The 17,826-nt window shown below is 36.0% G+C and overlaps 1 protein-coding gene across 3 annotated transcripts in view; it reads right to left on the bottom strand.

Moving 5' to 3' along the window:
- CYRIB (CYFIP related Rac1 interactor B) overlaps nucleotides 1-17,826 on the bottom strand; it is an 80,604-nt gene that overhangs the window by 14,025 nt on the left and 48,753 nt on the right. For all 3 annotated transcript variants that reach the window (XM_052651851.1, XM_052651853.1, XM_052651852.1), the window contains 3 exons: nucleotides 13,973-14,055; nucleotides 7,292-7,413; nucleotides 3,103-3,208 (listed from right to left, as the gene is read on the bottom strand). In XM_052651851.1, the coding sequence (XP_052507811.1) occupies nucleotides 3,103-3,208; nucleotides 7,292-7,413; nucleotides 13,973-14,045 (301 nt within the window). In that variant the 5' untranslated portion in view covers nucleotides 14,046-14,055. The remainder of the gene's footprint in view (nucleotides 1-3,102; nucleotides 3,209-7,291; nucleotides 7,414-13,972; nucleotides 14,056-17,826) is intronic.

The following is a 17,826-nucleotide window of genomic DNA, read 5'->3' as shown; positions in this document are numbered from 1 at the left end:
AAAACTAATAATTGAAAAATAAAAACTCCACTTCATCTGCAGCATGGAGAACAGACTGTGGGAGTATGGATGACTTATCGAGTGGAGAAATAATGACTGATCAGGCCACAAAGTACATCCAGAAGGGGGAACAAGGCCTGACTAGGAAGAGGAGGCCCCTTCAGAGACCAGAGCCATATAGTCTCTTACTGCCAGGCATCCACTATCAAAGACCAGTCTGAATCCTCAGGAAAGAACCCAAAGGATACGGACTGCAGGGGATTTGAAACAGCCAAGAGAGATAACCACCATTATTGTGTACTTCAGAACCTTCTAAACAGGTTTTGGTGAATTTAGCTCACTAAAGAGGAGTCAACGTGCTGGACAGACTCACTCACTGTGATCTCTGGAGGTGGCCGCTGTCAGCCCCTGCAACGGGAGGAAGACTAAGCAGACACAAGGCAGTTGTGTACTGTCTGGACACACAACCTTCCCTTAGACAGCTGCCTCGCTTGGGAAGGCCTCTGACCAAAACAAGCAAGTACAGGATGTTTCTTAGGTCAGCAAGGTTAAACCATGTTGGAAAGCTCAGTATCTTCTGAATTAGTCAAGTGATCCCTCTCCTGGAGTCCAGCCCATGGCTGATCTATAGTACTCGAGCCAAGCAGCCTTCTCTTTGAAATTCTGAAGGACCACATGGATCTTCACAGTTTGTGTGGTGCTCCGGGTGCTGTGTTCGGTGTTTATCCTCATCTCTGGCTTGACAGCGCGGAAGAGAAGAGACAACAGAGGTTACGTGCACTTAAAGCAGAGGGCTCAACTCACTGGAGGTCCAAGTAGGACACTGAAGCTCACAGAATTTAAATGATGGAGCCAAGAGCGCACAGCTAATAACCACCAACACCAGAATTCAAACACAGGCCATTAGGCCTTGAAAGCCTGAAATCTACTATTATTGCTTATCCTAAATACCAACAAATATTTGATATATCAGACACATGTATTCGTTAATCCATCACTCGCTCACTCGTTCAACACTGAGTTCCTATCACATGCAAGCAAGGGTATGCATCCCGTCAGCAACGCAACTGGAAACACGAACCACGTTACCAGCCAAGAGATGAGGAGTGAACCACCAGATCTTAAATGTGTCCTTCGTTCGCACCTTTACAGAAGTCCTAGCCTACACAACCAAGGCTCAAGGCTTCCACACGACAGGATGAAAACCCCAGAGCTTTTTGCTACTATCCGTGTCGTTACAACCTCTGGTGAGATGGAACACAGCACTTGTGCCAAAACACACACCACTCACCTGATAGAATTCCAGTAGTTAAAATAGGAACGTGTAAGCCTGCCTGGTTTGACCTATTTTATAATTATTCCTTTTTAATTGGCAAATGCTAAGAGACCAGTATGAGCGCGAGAAGGATCTATGCAGCAACAAAAGCATTTTAACTTCAAAAGCAGCTGGGAACCAGCCACACACAAGAAAACTCTTATTTAAAGTAGCAGTGATACTACTAAGAAGTAGAACTACTTATTTAAAGTAGCAGTGAAGATAACCAAGAGGAAAACACCTAGACCCCCTGAGGTTACAAAGCTATGGATTACATAAGATACCTGACTGAAAGAACTGACCGCTATGCTTGAGGAAAATAATTTATAATTCTTCCTTCTATAAGAAAAGGACAGTTTACACAAATGCTTCTATCTCAACTATTACTTGTCTTTGCATTTGACAGCATGTACTGCATCTAAGGAAAAATAGCAATTCTCCTACTTTTAAAAAAATACGGATATTTAAAAAAAAACAGGATTTCAACTTTGAAGCAGAGGTTGACACAAATGGCCAAGTAGTTTATTTAAAGACATAAAGAGAGCAAGATGTAAAAAAGCAGGATGCAGTAGGGACTCACGGCAACTAGAAAGCACATGCCTTAACTAATGGACACTGTCAGTTTGCCACTTAGCTTCCCCAACTGGAGGAAAGATCAATTGATCAGTTGTTGCCCAAGCTCCTGATTTTTCCAAAGCAACCAAAGACTTAAGACACATACACACAAAACACAAACAATTACCAATTTTAAAATGTGGCAACTAATTAGGAAGTTTTAAAAAACCACATGGGCAAAACAAATCATATCTCGGGTCTAAATTTAGCTTATAAGCCCCCAAAAGGTATCACCAACTCAATGGAGGTGAGTATGAGCAAACTCCAGGAGATGGTGATGTACAGGGAAGCCTGGCATGCTGCAGTCCATGAGGTCACAAAGAGTTGGACACGACTGAGCAACTGAACGACCAGCTTCTATCTTACAGTACTAGTTTTCTTATTAAATTGTATGTACTCATTTAGGATATATAACATATTTATATGATTCAAAAAGTACAACTATATAAACACATGTCAAAAACTTAAACTGAAATGTTTCAAACTTCTAACACAATCTACACCAGTTCCCACCCCACGCTCCCAACTTCACAAAGTAAAACCTCTTCCAATTTACACAAGCAGCTAAATGGCTAAATCTTATCTGGTGTCTCTTCCTTCTTCAAGAAAAAGAACTCCAATTCTACTTATTCACTGTATTAAAGGCACAATTCTGATCTTGGAATAATTTTTCCCATACAAGGGAAAAAGCATACCATTCCGAATTCTTTTTACTTAATAACTCCCTCGGTAACTTCACATATACCATTAGCTTCCCAGTTCTCATCGTGTACAGTTTTAGGTACATGGATTTGATCAATCTTAGGAACACAAAAATCTAAATCACTGAGGAGACTGAGGATTAGTTCCCACACATGGGGAAGGATTTGCTCCAGAGCTGGAAAGGAATTCTACCAGCAGTTCACACAATAGGACACTTTAGGCTGCAAAAAATCAGAAATCTTCTTATAGAAGTTTTAATTTGTTGAGGAAAATGGTCTAAATAACTTAAAAGACCTAGCCGAAAAGGAAGACAGCAACATTAAGCTATATAATCTTAGAGTCCACCAAGCTGCTTTACCTATGAGACATATATATTTAGCAGTGTGAACATGAAATCTTGTAAATAGCTTCCAATATCAATAAACTCCTTTTTCACTGAGGAAGTCATAATGATAAAACTTTTCACTTACCTAACCTCTGAGAAAATTCATAAAATTTCTTTAATTTGCCTACTAGTGGAACAACTGCACCCCATGCCTTCTCTTGTAACTTCTCGTCTGCTGGATGCTGGATTGCCTTCAAAATCCAAAGAATAAAAATAATCAAGATTTATTTTAAAATCATAACAGTATTATTTTTACATTAAAATACAGGTTTTGGCAAACATAGGAAATCCTGGTATAGTCTATGAAACTCAGTATAATGGATCCAGGAGAGCTGAAACTGGCCTTCTCAACTCCAGGGGTACTTTAAACCTAGTATAATAGTTTTCATCACCCTTGCAATGGATATGGATAGAAGAGAATAAAAAAATGACACAATGTATGTTTGTCAGGTATATTATGTCCTGATACCTGTTAGAGTCTAAAATTTAGACTCTCAAATTTAGAACCAAATAAAGATACCATTTTATATTTTTTCCCATATCACAGATAAGCTTTCTTAGAAATTCTTTAAGAATTGTTTTAGTGGATAAAAGGAACAAAAAAGGCAGGTGATAAGTGAAATAAGACCCAATTCTGGGGAAAAGGCTAATAAACTCTCAATAATTCAAATTCCAAGGTTCAACCTAGCTTAAAAAAAGCTATCAAATACTGAAGAACCTAAATCAACCTGAAAAAATGTGATTTAGAAATTGTTACTTATCCCTTCCCTATAACTAAAATCCTATTCTGGAATCTAAATTTTTTAGGTTTTCTTGAAGAAGGTGAAAAAGTTTCACATGTGAAAGGGGAGAAAATAAAACATAATCTAGAGACTCTATTGTAAATATGAATATGTTCTTTCCCTGCCCAGTCTTCCAAGTCATTGAGCAATCATTTGTAAGTACAGAGGGCTATTCCCAAAGAAATGTATATTATTGATTTTATCTTTCTTTCACTTATAGATGGCTTTTCTTCACCTTTTTTCCATAACCTGGTCTGCTTTTTCTAACATCTTCACATGAGCTAAACATTCCATCTGAAAGGTGAAGCGCCTGTTTACAATATCATCAGAAGATAATGGCACATTCAGATTTTCCCAAGACACTAGTACTCTGACTCCATCCACACAAAACCAGAAAGAAACAAATAAAACTGAAACTAAAGATTTAGAAGATGCTTCAAATAAATTAGCGACAAGCTAAATAAGTGGGCTATATACACTGTTTAAACAAACTGCTTTATAAGTTTGTGATTATATTCAATCTTTTTTTACATAAACATATAGGAGTCTGAAATGAACCTCACTTATATGACTATCTAGAAATAATGTTATGTTAAAGAAAACTGGAGTTTACAACATGTAACAATCCTTATTTCACATTTTGTTAATATGACTATTTCAAAGGGACTGTGATATTATTCTGATGTGCACGAAACAATCCTTTTAGCCTTTAAGCCAAATCTCAATGGTTTTATATCAAGTAGTACAAACTTGTTCATTTTATTATTTGGGGAATAAGCAAACATAAAAATTTAAAATTTATTTTCTTCTCTTCAGAAGCCTATTCAATCTCTCTTGCAAGGATTTAAACACGATTTTCTAAATACCAACTCATTCTCATAATATTAAAATGCTCCAGCAAACGTCACCCACTGTCAAGACTGAACAGAGTTAACTATTTCCCTGGGTGTGCCTTGCCTGGATTCAGAACCGAAGACACTGGCTGCTCTTCTATGACAACTGTTTATGGTTCACCTTATACTTGTGACTCTCCTCTCAGAGCAGTTCCACCGCTGTTAGATAACACTTTTGACATAGCACCTATATCATAGTCCAATGTGGAAAATGGCACTTAGTGAGATGTCAAGGCTTTTTTAAAAAAAAGTGATGGCCACCATTAAAAAATATAGTAATAACATGCGAAGTGCTATGGCAAAAGAGTACAGGGAAATAGATTATTGGGATCTGAAGGAAGGCTAGGAACTGAGCAGGAAAAGAAAAAAAGCAGTGCCGTGTTCCAAACAAAAACAAAGGCAAGGAACTGTACATGTGCAAGACATCAGGGAAACAAGCAGTCCAGTGTAGGAGAGGTAAAGAGAACAGAAGCAGGTGAGGCTGTCGTGGAGTAGGCATTATAACTCTTATTTTCAAAAATGTTAAAATGTTTGATATATCAAAACATTAGCAGAAAGTTCTTATTTCCCTCTCTAGAGGTTTATTCTAGAGCATAAGCTTTGTTTATTTAATAGATTCTTTTTTAAAAAAAAGTATCTTATTTATTTGACTGCACTGGGTGTCAGTTGCAGCACACGGGATCTTTGCTCTTGGCTGTGGCATGTGGGATCCAGTTCTCTGACCAGGGATCATACGCAGGCCCCTGCACTGGAAGCACAGTCTCAGCCACTGGACCGCCAGGGAAGTCCCTAGATTCTGTCTTAAATCAAATTTTATTCACCTTCAGAGCTGTGTTTAATAAAGTGCTATTTAAACAAATACATATAATAATTCACCTCATTAGCATAGTAATAACAGTAAACTCTCAGTCTATGTTCTGTGTCAGCTTCTATTTGTCTCTTCTGATAAGATTATCTAACTTTATCCTCAAAACAACTCTATGAATTGCTTCCAAGTTTTTGCTATGATGAATAAGGCAGCCATAAAGATTTTTACATTTATCTCCCCGTTGAATGATAGCCTTCTGGAGAGAATCTTCTAAAATTAAGTATCTGACAGAAGAGTACAGATAATTTTATAGATCTGATTTTACACCTTGTCAAACTGACCTCCAAAAAGACAAGGATTCTACAATGCCACTTGCATTGATTAAGACTGTTTCTTTAAAAACAAAACAAAACATGTTTCTTCATAAACCAACCTCCATTAAACTTTAAACACTTTGTTATTCTATTGTGTGCCTTCTCAAAAGGTAGAATAGTTGTTCTACTAAGTCAATTAAATCTTCACACTGACCTATGACAGTTTCAGTAGTCACATTTGTTCTTTATACATTAGATTTATATTCAGCTTTGGTATGTTTAGAAAACTTGAAATTCACAGAAATGGTTACATGCCTTCATTTACTGAAATCGTAAGGTTTTACCTCAAGCCAATGATACTGGCAAGATTAGTCTTCTTGCATTTATTCTTCAGTAGTTACTAACTGCTTACCAAGCACTGTACTAGGTGCTGATAACACAAAAATAAGAAAGAAACCTTCCTCAAGCTAGAAGGCTGAAAAAATAGACATCATATATCAGTGATTTTTAAAAAAAATGTGCAAAGTGCTATGGCAGAAGAGTACAGGGAAGCAGAAGATTATTGGGATTTGATGGAAGGATAGGAACTGAGCAGGAAAAGAAAAAAAGAAGTGCACGTTCCAGACAAGAACAAAGGCAAGGAACTGTACATGTGCAAGACATTTGGGAAACAAACAGCAGTCCAGTGTAGGAGAGGTAAGAAGAAGAACAGAAGTAGAAGGTCAGGAAAAAAATGAAACAACAAAGTGTGAGCTATGCCTTCAAGAAATATAATGAGAAAAAAGAGACAGACGGTCCAGAGGCCAGGGAGTTTCTCTGGGTAGCACAGGACACCCGAGTGTATGTGGGCATGCATGGGGAAGAACTCAGTAAAAGAAAAAGATGCAATTAAGAGAAGGAAATTCAAAGAGTAAAGTTTCAGAGGAGGGTGGAGAACAAAGGTAGAGAAGTTGGTCTTGGTAAGAAGTAAGGACACGGCTTCTTCTGGGGGGGGGGGGGGGGGCAATAAAAGAAATGGAAAAAAAGATGGATGAAAACCTGGATAAGTTCAGAGGTTTGGGAGAAGAAAGCTGAGGGAGACCACACCATACATTTGCTCTCTGGTGGCGTCAGACACAGTTGAGGGGATCCAGACCACAGAGATGGTTTTGTTTTCTCCTAGGAAGCTTAGGAGGAGCAGAAAGATAGACTGGCAGAACTGAAAAGCCATAGAATGCTCGATGGTCTCCCCTCCAAAAACAGTATGAACAGCACCACCATGGATACTGTATATTTCAGGTACGAGAGTACACCAAAAGAATTCTCTTTAATGTATATAAATTACGTAGTTATAGAACCTTGGTTTGTTTACCCTTATATCACTGCAACCACTTCTGAAATAATGCAAGTGATCTTCCTTTAAATAATTGTGACTATGGAAATAGACAATGCAATACAGGAAACAATAAAGATTAAAAAGAGTGACAGGAATTTTCACCTCCCGTATTTCATGGCCAGCTCCTCTATATGACTGCAAGTCCTCCAGGATGCCTTCTGCATCTTTTAGAACCACATTCACCTGGTTATAAATTTCCTTCTCAGACTCTGTCGGCTGGGCATCTAAACAGCAGGAAAGCACAAGAAAATTTACAGTCACATGATTTTTTAAAGTACATGTACAATAACTCAATTATTAAATAATCCAATTTTCTAAAAAGCTGGTTTGACTTAACATTTTTTCCAATGCTAACTTCACACTTCTTAGAAAAGACTGATCATTTTCCCACAGTTCTGCATTTGAATAACTAGCCTCAAGTTGGTATCATAGAGAAGCAAGGAACATCAAACATTACTATTCAAGTTGCAAATCATGACATGTTAAATTAAACAAATGAGAGTTGCAACTCAAAAATTTTAATTGTCAGTGTATACTCACTGCTTCTACTATTCTCACCACTAACAGTAATGACTGAAAATGCATGAACAGTCACCTATTTAACTCAACAGAAATGAAATGTGATGTACCTGGCTCATCTACAGTTTAAGACATAAACTACTTTCCTATAAGTTCAATGTAATGACTGAGTTTTGATATAAAAAATTAGAAACTAAGAAAAAAGACTTCAGTGGTTCTAAAAACCACTTTATACTCTGACTAGTGAACTTCTCTGCTGATGAACAAAAGGTGCAGATTACTATGCAAAGGAGTTTGAGTTAAGAAAGGACTCCAGAATTACTAGGCTAATAAAAACTAGATACTTTAAGATACAATATTATCACTGAAATTTTGAAATATTAATGTAAAAACTGAGTTTCTATATACTTGAGACTGAGTGAGAAGAAAAATGAAGGGGGAATTATAAAAAGCATAGTTAGGAACACAAACATACGGGCATGTCCACCATGTGTGGTGTTAGCCACAAAACATAGGTTTTAATAGATGAGTAATTCTAGATTTCTCTGTTAAGGCCCGAGGTGACAAAAATCCTGTTTTTAATACCCTGGTCATTTGTTTTGCTACGGATAAATCTTTTTTATTCAATACATTTGATTTTTGGTGGGGGGGGAATGAGGGAAATGGATGTTCTGTGAGGAATCTGAGTTTTTCATAAATCTTTCCCACTAGACTATATTCAAGACTACAGACAAGGCAAAAAGCACTTAAAATAATAAACATTATGATTACCATAATGTTTTAGAAAGCAACTGTGGTGTCAGAATTCCTCCATGTTAAAATTTTCTCTTATACTCTGGAGGGTAGGGGAGGCAGACCAAATTTATAATATGAATTAAGAACATTTCTCATAAATATTGTTTACCAATCATTTTCTGCACATACTCCACCTTCCCATAAATACACAAAGATCTATTTATTCCTTTCTTTAAAAATTTTTTAAAAACTTAGTTCACACATGAAACTAGGAGTCCAGGTGCCTAAAACCTGGAACTTTACTTTGTGCTTAAGGCAAGTCATAATTCAATTTCCTTTACTAAACTTGCCAACTAGTCAAAAATATATCATTTATATTTCTAAATCAGCAAATACAGTACCAAACTTTAATTCCAACACACTTAAGACAGTACTACAGCGACACTAAGAGTAACAGTCACATGCAAAGCCAACTTAAGAATTTGTGTTCTCAAGTCTATCTCCTTATTTTGAAAATCTCCTTTCAGAAATCATGTATTTTTTAAAAAATGAAACTGCTATGACAAATTACACAAGAGGAATCGACTCAAAAATTTAAAAGACTGTGTCCAAAGCTATAAAGGTATTACCAGGAGCAAATACTGATATTATAGCTAAATGATTTTTTAAAAATCAGAGTTTGTCATTTAGCAGTAATATTTTTTCATTTAGCCAGACCATATTCTCCAGTCATTAGACACACACTAAAAAAAGGTACACCTCAGTTATAATTTTTTATACTTACACCAGATGCAGTAGAGAAAAATTTTACATGCAAAAAACAGCAGTTTTATACTTTCCATATGAAATTATGAAACTACAGACATAACATCAATAGTAGACACGTATCATACTTTGAATTCATGAAGTGGGAATTCATGACAAAGGACAATATTTTGACTATTATATATTAAAAGATATTTGTGAAGTTTGAAAATACTAAACTATGTATTTTGGGTGTGGTGACTAGCTGTTAACAGAAAAACATGACACTGAGAATATATACAAAAGAAATATTATCAAGGAGATTTAAATAGACCTTGGAAATGGTTAATCATTATTAAAGGTTTAATAAGTACCAAGAAATTTAAAAATAAAGGAGAAGATTCCAGTTTCCCTTCAGGGTGGAAAAAATACCCAGCACCACACTGATTAAACATTTTTTAGACTGCCACAGGAAAGTCACATTGATAATTTTGAAAGCTGCTGAAGACTGCTGCAGAAATGAAGACAGACAGAAAAGAGCAGACAGGTGAGCACTGCGTTACTGACAGCAAGTCATGCAAAAGGCGGAAATACTCGGGCGGGGGGGGAGGGGGACAGGACTGCATAAGATAAGGCATTTTTCCCCAAAATGGGGTCAACCAAGACTTGTCACTTTGATTTTTCATAGCAAAAAAATGAAAAATTTAATTACTTGAGGAAAAACATATCACTTAGCCAATTAACAAAAGGACATTCATTTGATTGTGAAATGCTATCTACTACTGAGAGTAGGCATAGTGATTACTCATCAAGCTTAGTTTTAAAAGCTGTTCACGGGAAATTAAAGCATGTTTCAGTTGCTCTTACTATTGGAAAGTAGAATTAATTATTTTAATAATTTCACACCAGTTTCCTACTGAAAAGTCACTGAAAGTAACTGCTAAAATTGACGTTGTTATGGTACAGAGGCAAAGATGAGCTACAAAAGGAAAAGAATTTAAAGTCACATAAAAATTGTAATTGTGATAAGAGGTCTTTCTGCTTTAATCTCATTCATTCATGCAGTAAATATTTATAATCCCACTGAGGCAGGGTATGTACAGTATATACCACTGTTCAGTATATAAACTTAGTACCTAGTAGATTTTCAATGATAAATAATTGTTGAATGAATGAGAAGGTACAGATTTTTAAATATGCCTTCAGCATGTGTTAAAGAAGGCTATTGTGCATTTTTATATCTAAAGAAAACTACCCTACATCATTTTAGAAAAATAAATATAAGAAAATGCCATCAGAAATTTCAAGTACAGGGCAAAAGCAACTGAAAATATATAAAAGGTAAAATGGAAAAACAAAAGACTAAGAGAGTGGGTACTATCAAATTATTTTTTGACTTGGGGGAGAGGGGAACAGGAAACACAAAAGACAAGAATTCGAAGAAATGTATGACTAAGTGGAAAGGCTCTATAACAAAGAATTAGAAAAAGTAAGAGTCTATTTCTCACAAACAACCACCTATATTTACTCTTCTATTTGGTCTGCCTGGAGTTACACAAATCAAGGTTAACTAATGAATACTGAACTTCTGTGATCATGAAGCACCTTGCTAAGGTTGGGAAGGGACATAAAAATACAAGTCCCTCTGTTCGAAAGAGACAACTGCGTGAACTGATACACACAGTAGTTATAGTTACTCAGGCTGAAGGTCTGTCATTAGAGTGAGCTATAAATTAACAATGTCATTATAAAGTAAGAAACTTTAAGAACTAGCAGAGGCTGTATAGGCCCCGATTCAGTGCTTTTAATATGCTGGCATTAGCACAACTTGGCAAAACTTATGGGGCAACTCCTGGACTTTCATATGTCAATCAAGCCACTATTCTTAAAATAAGATCATATAGGGATGATTTGTTTTAAGAAAAAGACCTTCCTTCTAGTACCGCAAGTAGATAATACGCTTCACTGAACACAGAATGTCATTTCATGCCTGAAGGCTCTTTTTAAAACACATGTTGTTCCTTTTTCTCCAAAACACCCTGCACTAAATTAGCATGAACCATTCTCATCGCCCTTCACAACCCAACTTACTATCACCGTCAGGAATTCTCTCATCATGTCCAACCCACTCATAGGTAAAGGGAATCCCTTTCCTGACCTATATACTTTGAATGATGTAAATAATTAGCTTGCATTTCTATCTATTCTACTGGATTGAGAACTCCCCAAAGGGAAGGGTTGTTTGTTAGTTATCTTGGCATCCCTAGTATCTATTGGCTGGCACACACGAGGCAAGCTGAAGCGAAAAACTGTGTGTGTGCAAGCACATATATTAAGGGATAATGATGTACTTTAAAGAAAGTCTTCATTTTGTAAAATATAGGGGTCCATTAAATCATAGTTCAAAATTACTAGAATAGTTAATTTTTATACAGCTTGATGCAAAATGCCAATATATCTGTCTGTATGGTACTGTTTCTATAGCTGCCCAACCTTGGAGAACTAGGTAGGCTTAAACCAATTAAAATGATGGTAAGAGTAAAGCTAAATTATTCTGGTAACCTAAATATTACAGTTTATCTAGAAATAAATAAGGTATTAAACATTGTTTAATAACAGAATATGACTTTAATCTCACAAGCCTATGAATTGGCGAATCAACTGTGTTTGGCAATTTTGAATCTGGTATAAAACAGTTAAAAAGAAAGGAAGTTTCAAGGGGTCACTACAGTAGCTGAATGATAAAATACACTTTTACAAATGCACATTTCCAAAAAGATAAATATGCAAATGGATGAGAGATAAAACTGATTAAGACAACTCTGATGTTAGATTCAAAAGAAAACATATTTACAAAATATAACTAACAGGGACAAACTCTGACCTAGTTTGCAGTCTGTTTTCACTACATTTCATTGACAGGTTACCAGTAAGTGTCAAAAGTTTTACGTTGGCTGATATAAGCAACAAATACTTATTTTACATCTGCCTTTAGGAAGTTAACACTTTATATGTAGTTCTTCACTGTTGGTTATTGTTGTAATTAGTTTTAACCTTTTCCTGCTACTACATTAGCTATTTAAAATTTCAGGATCATGATCCAAACCCTCCGATTAGGAAACCAAGATCAAATAATCTTTTGAAAACTACAGTAAATTCATGCTTCTCACTTGACCACAACATAATGCTAGGTTTATAAAAAGATCAAGTGCCAAGTCTTGAACAAGATCTTGACTGTATCAAAGCCAAGATTCTGCAAATGTAAGGGACTTGAGACAAAGATAATAAGGAGACAGAATAGCAGAAAAGTATACAACAGCAAGTTTGAAACAAATGCAAGTAAACTAAAATACAGCTCTAATGTAAGCTGCCTCATCTGAAAGAATAATCCTCAAATCAGCAAATTGCTCAATATCCCCAAGCTGATTAAAATTCATGCTAAACATGCATTTAAAATAGCACTGTTAAATTGTTGAGAAGGGTCAAGAAAACTATCATTCAATAACATCGTTCCCTAAAAACCAAACAATATGGTCCTGATGTTGACATTACTACTCTTCACTAGCCTGCATAGAGTATGCAAACGGTCAGTATGAAACATCAATAGGAATGTAATAAAAGTGGAAAAATATCAGAGACCACAGATGGCCCCATCAAATGGAGACAAACTATATATTAATGTGCTCATATGATCCGTCCTCGTTTAAAGAAAAAAAATACAAATTATTCATAAACTAGAATGAACTGTATAATATCACATAAACTGAAGTTGATGGAAAAAATGCAACATCTCTGGGAGGATTTATTTTAAGGGATTTGTTTTAAAAACCATAAAATGTCTGAAGTATGTAAAAATCTGTTCAAATGTTTTAATCTCAGATGAAAATGCAAGTGGTAATGTGATTTATAACCTAAAGGCTCTTCACCCTTTCCTAACAATTTTCTAATGATCAGTTAAAATAGCAACATTCACACTAAAACACCAATTGAATATCATTGTTCCCAATTTGACAACCAGAAAAGCTAAAGCAATACTGACAGCCAAAAAAGCAAAAGCCTTTCAACATGCACAGAGGTCAATGACACTTACCTGCCACTCTTAGACCATATTACAATAGGTCATGCAACATAAAACAAACAGAAGGCAAATTACTTAAAGGTCTGTGAACCCATTATTTTTCTTTTTATTTAGAGTCAGAAAAAAAAATGAATTCCTGAAATAAATACATTTAATAAATTTAACTTTTAAAATCAGTTAGCTGCAAAGATTAAATAATTAAGGTTCACACTTACCTTTTAATATTATGCCCAAATTACTGAGCTTTGAATGGCCTTCATGAACAGATTTTGTATTCAAAGTATTTCAATACGTACACAGAGTAACTGAAACCTAATCAATTTTTCTCAACTACAGTAAAATTTTCCCCAAATATTGCTTCTAATGAACAAATCTTGAAGAAGCATATCCTTTCCATCAAAATCTTTTCACAAAAATGTTTTCAGAGCATCTCAAATGTTTTTACTAGAGATCTCAAATTATAAATTAATGTCCAACTAAGAGATATAAATCTCTTATAAAAATTCAAGTAAAAATATTATCACAATTTAATCTATAAAATATGACTTCCAGTTCTAGAAGGCACAAGAAGTTTTACTCAAACAATTCATAGCTCAGTCATGCAAAGCAAAAGTTAAAAAGATGGCAAAGTGGAAACATTCATTTAGTGCAAGACAAACGCAGTCTACTGCAGGCAAGGAAAAATAGATATAAAATCATCTTCTCACTTTCAAAATCAAGGAAAAAATTTGGCCCCTGCTCAAGGTCTGTGCAAGTCAAAACTTTAAGAAGATTCCCCATGTTAAGGTACCTGTCAAGACAAGAATGAGAAAAGAGAAAATATCCCTTTATAAAAAAGAACATCTGAAATTTAACTTAAAAAAAATCGTAACAGGGAAAATGTTCATTAGGCCATGAATTCGTCCTTCAGGTTACCCAGACTGTGCTCGGGCAGTCAGCAAAGCGGGCTCTCCAGGTGCTGATATGTAGGACCTAGAGGTGAAATGTAGTTTTCCTGTACACAATGGCACAACTGTTGCTCTAATTCTTCTTAAAATTCTCCCAAGTTTCATTAATGGCCTTATAATGAAAAATTCTTTGAGTATTCCAATAGTGCTAGTATTCTGAAAAAGAAATTTCTGATCATAATTATTCACAGGTAATCTTGTTTAATATTGCACTGAAACAACAATTTATTTTAAAGCCAAATGTTTAGAGTTTCGGCCACAGCTCACCTTGCTTTCATCTTAAGAGTAGCAGAATATCAGACTACTTCCTGTATGCCGTTCAACAAAGCATGTATTTCTAACCGAATTTGGATTCTCAATAATTTGTGGAAGTTATTTAAAGAATTAATTCTGGATATGCAGCACAACTCTGATTCTTCATATGAATAGAATTATGATAGGATTATAAGCAACCAGATTGCTGGGCAGTCACTGAGGCATACTATTAGAATGTTCATCATAAGGCTAGTTGCTTCATGGACTAATGAAAGGACAGCACTGGCTACACACTCGACATGATTCAGCAAATGAAAAACTAAATTATACATATGATGGTGATGTTTGCCTACGATTAAGAAAAAAGTCATGCAAATTTTGTGTGATTCCCGTATTTTATTAACAAATAGCTGGCCTTCACTGCGGTGTGAGTATTAATTTATCTTTCACCTTTACCATTATGCACCAGCCATGAGGGGCTAAGAGACTTACTTTCAAAGTCCAAGAAAAAATGTGCTGCATTGTGGTCTATGTCCCTGGTTAGCACCTTAATGAGATTACCCATGCCAGCAAACCTAAAAATAAAAATGGCAACATCGTTTAGTTCCAGTAAAAAAAGTTTTAAGCAGAGGCCTGGGATTCGGCAAAGGCTGGCTTGCTCATAATTACCAACAGGTGCAGGTTTATATGCTTCTGGCATTGAAAATTTGGAACAACAAAAGCACATTTGGCTCTGAGTTTATAGCCCTTGTCCCTCTTTTCCACATATCAAAAAATTTACATAAAGCAAAACTGGAAAGAAAAATTAGATTTTTACATTTAGCTTACAATAGTTACATTTCATTAACATCTATGCTAGTGTTACTCCTTTAAAATGCTTAAGGCATATATTCTCAATTTAAATTAAGAATAGATTTCTCACCTAAGGAAATACTGAGACCATTATTTTTAAATACTGGGGATATTTTCCCTCTTGTAGAAGCAAATCCTATTAGGAGTATAAGGAAGACAGTATTCAAACCACACTTAACCATTAAAGACTGAAAGGAGATACCAATTAATGACTCATTTTTAAAATTTTACCATACATAGACCAGTATTTCTACATTTTCTACATTTCTAAGATTAATCAAACTTTTTATTATTTAACTCATAGGTTAATTATTCAATAATATCAACTGTACACAAAGTATGTCACTTTGGAGTTAACACAGCAAAAAAAAAAAAAATTCCTTAAGTTTGCAGAGGAAAAATAATGCACTGATATAAACCTTGCCCAAGAATTTGCCATGACTCAGTGGGGATGAAAGTGCAAGGAGGGGTCAGGATCCTCCAGGAAATCAGATTCACACCTTAAAGATGTGGCAGCTATAGGGAAGGCAGTCTAAGGCACCACAAACAGCCCCTCCCCTCCTCTCCTCTAAGCTCCATGCTTTTTCTCCAAATATGGAAGCTCTGGTAAAGGTCAATGAAGTGAAATGCAAAGTAACAATCTTTTTATCAACGAAAGAAAACACCTTATTACTCGACCCCTATTATAAAAAAGTCTGAAAAGAGTTAGCACCTGGCGTCCTGTGCTGTGCTCCCTTCCTCCACCGGCTCTCTGGACACTGGCATATGTTCCTAAGCGTTTAACGGTTATTCACTTCACAGACCAAAATCTGATGAACTAGCGTACACTTCTTAGAAATGTTAAGAGCAATTTAGCTTATTCACAGCAATGGTTAACAATGAAAGGACCCCTTTCTTAAAATAATGCCCTTAAGGCAGCAACAGGGATCTATGTAATTTTTGATACTAAAATTCCTATTACACAGAATTTCACTGAAAGGATTTTGTACAATGTATGACACAGATGGACTGTCTGAGATTAAAACTAAAAGAGAAATATTTCACCTTAATCATCTTCCACACTGTAAAAAGTTTAATAATACCAAGCTTCTATATACAAGAAAAAAACAAAACATCCAAAGAATGACCTCAAAGTATTATGAAATCTATTCAATAAACTTTTTAGGAACATTTGGGAAAAAACTATTTCACAGATTCAACTTTCAAAACCTTTCAAATATACATGGAGTATCTGTTTCCAAACATACATAAATTCTGTCACTAATAAGAACTAAGACCAAATATACCTGGAAAATCCCATGGATGGAGGAGCCTGGTAGGCTGCAGTCCATGGGGTCACTAAGTCGGACATGACTGAGCGACTTCACTTTCACCTTTCGCTTTCATACACTGGAGAAGGAAATGGCAACCCACTCCAGTGTTCTTGCCTGGAGAATCCCAGGGATGGGGGAGCCTGGTGGGCTGCCGTCTATGGGGTCACAGAGAGTCAGACACAACTGAAGTGACTTAGCAATAGCAATACAAAGAATTACCTACTGGTATCAAAACTTCAACCATAGATGGAAAATCAGCATATGAAAGGACGGTAACTGTCTTTAAGAGGAAAAGGCAGCACGCCATTTGTTGTTAAAAGAGCTTTATCTATGGAATCAAAACAAAAGTTTAACTCTACCTAAAGAGCTGTTTGCCTTGACAATAGTAGTCAACTTTCCTGGGACTGATTTTCCTCAGTAAAATACACATTTCATAGTAACCATCTTAAAAGGTTATTATAAGAAAATACAGATTTATTAGCACAGTGTATGGCACACAGAAAGCATCCAATTAAAATGTTCCCTGTGTTATAAACCAAAATTCACAAAGTAACTTAAAAAAAATAATGGCTCTGTTTAATACAAACTACATTTTTATAAATCACAAAACTCATGGCTCACTTCTGTCAAGAACACTGCTAAAATGCTGCGCTGTAATTAGTCCTATGAGACCACCACCAGGTAGAGAAGAGAGGGAGAAGGGAGACTTCAGTTTCCTTACCTTAGTACTTGGATGCACACAGCTGATCCTCAGGGAAAACACCGAAACTAGCCAAGTTTCTCTGCTCCATTTTTCTACAACTCTTTCAGTAAATTTCTTCCACTACTTAGTCCTTCTTTCGAGGCACCCCAGCCTAACCTGACACTAACACCCCTCACCCTGCATCATACTTGGTCTTGACCTATTCACTCCTCACAAGTACACAAAGATTCAGAATCCTTTTTACATCTTCATCCCGAACAGTGACTCTTAAGTTAGAAAATGGCCCAGTTTATCTAGTACAGGTTTCTCAGCCTCAGGCCTGCTAACATTTGGGGTCAAGTCTGGTGGCTCAGCTGGTAAAGAATCGGCCTGCAATGCGGGAGACCTGGGTTTGATCCCTGCATTCGGAAGATCCCCTGGAGAAGGGAACTCACTCCGGTATTCTGGCCTGGAGAATTCCATGGACTGTATGTACGGTCCATGGGGTTGCA

Source organism: Budorcas taxicolor, chromosome 14 (genome assembly GCF_023091745.1).
Source record: "Budorcas taxicolor isolate Tak-1 chromosome 14, Takin1.1, whole genome shotgun sequence".
NCBI lineage: Eukaryota > Metazoa > Chordata > Mammalia > Artiodactyla > Bovidae > Budorcas > Budorcas taxicolor.
Note: the sequence above shows the minus strand (reverse complement) of the source record. Positions and strands in the feature narration are given on the sequence as shown.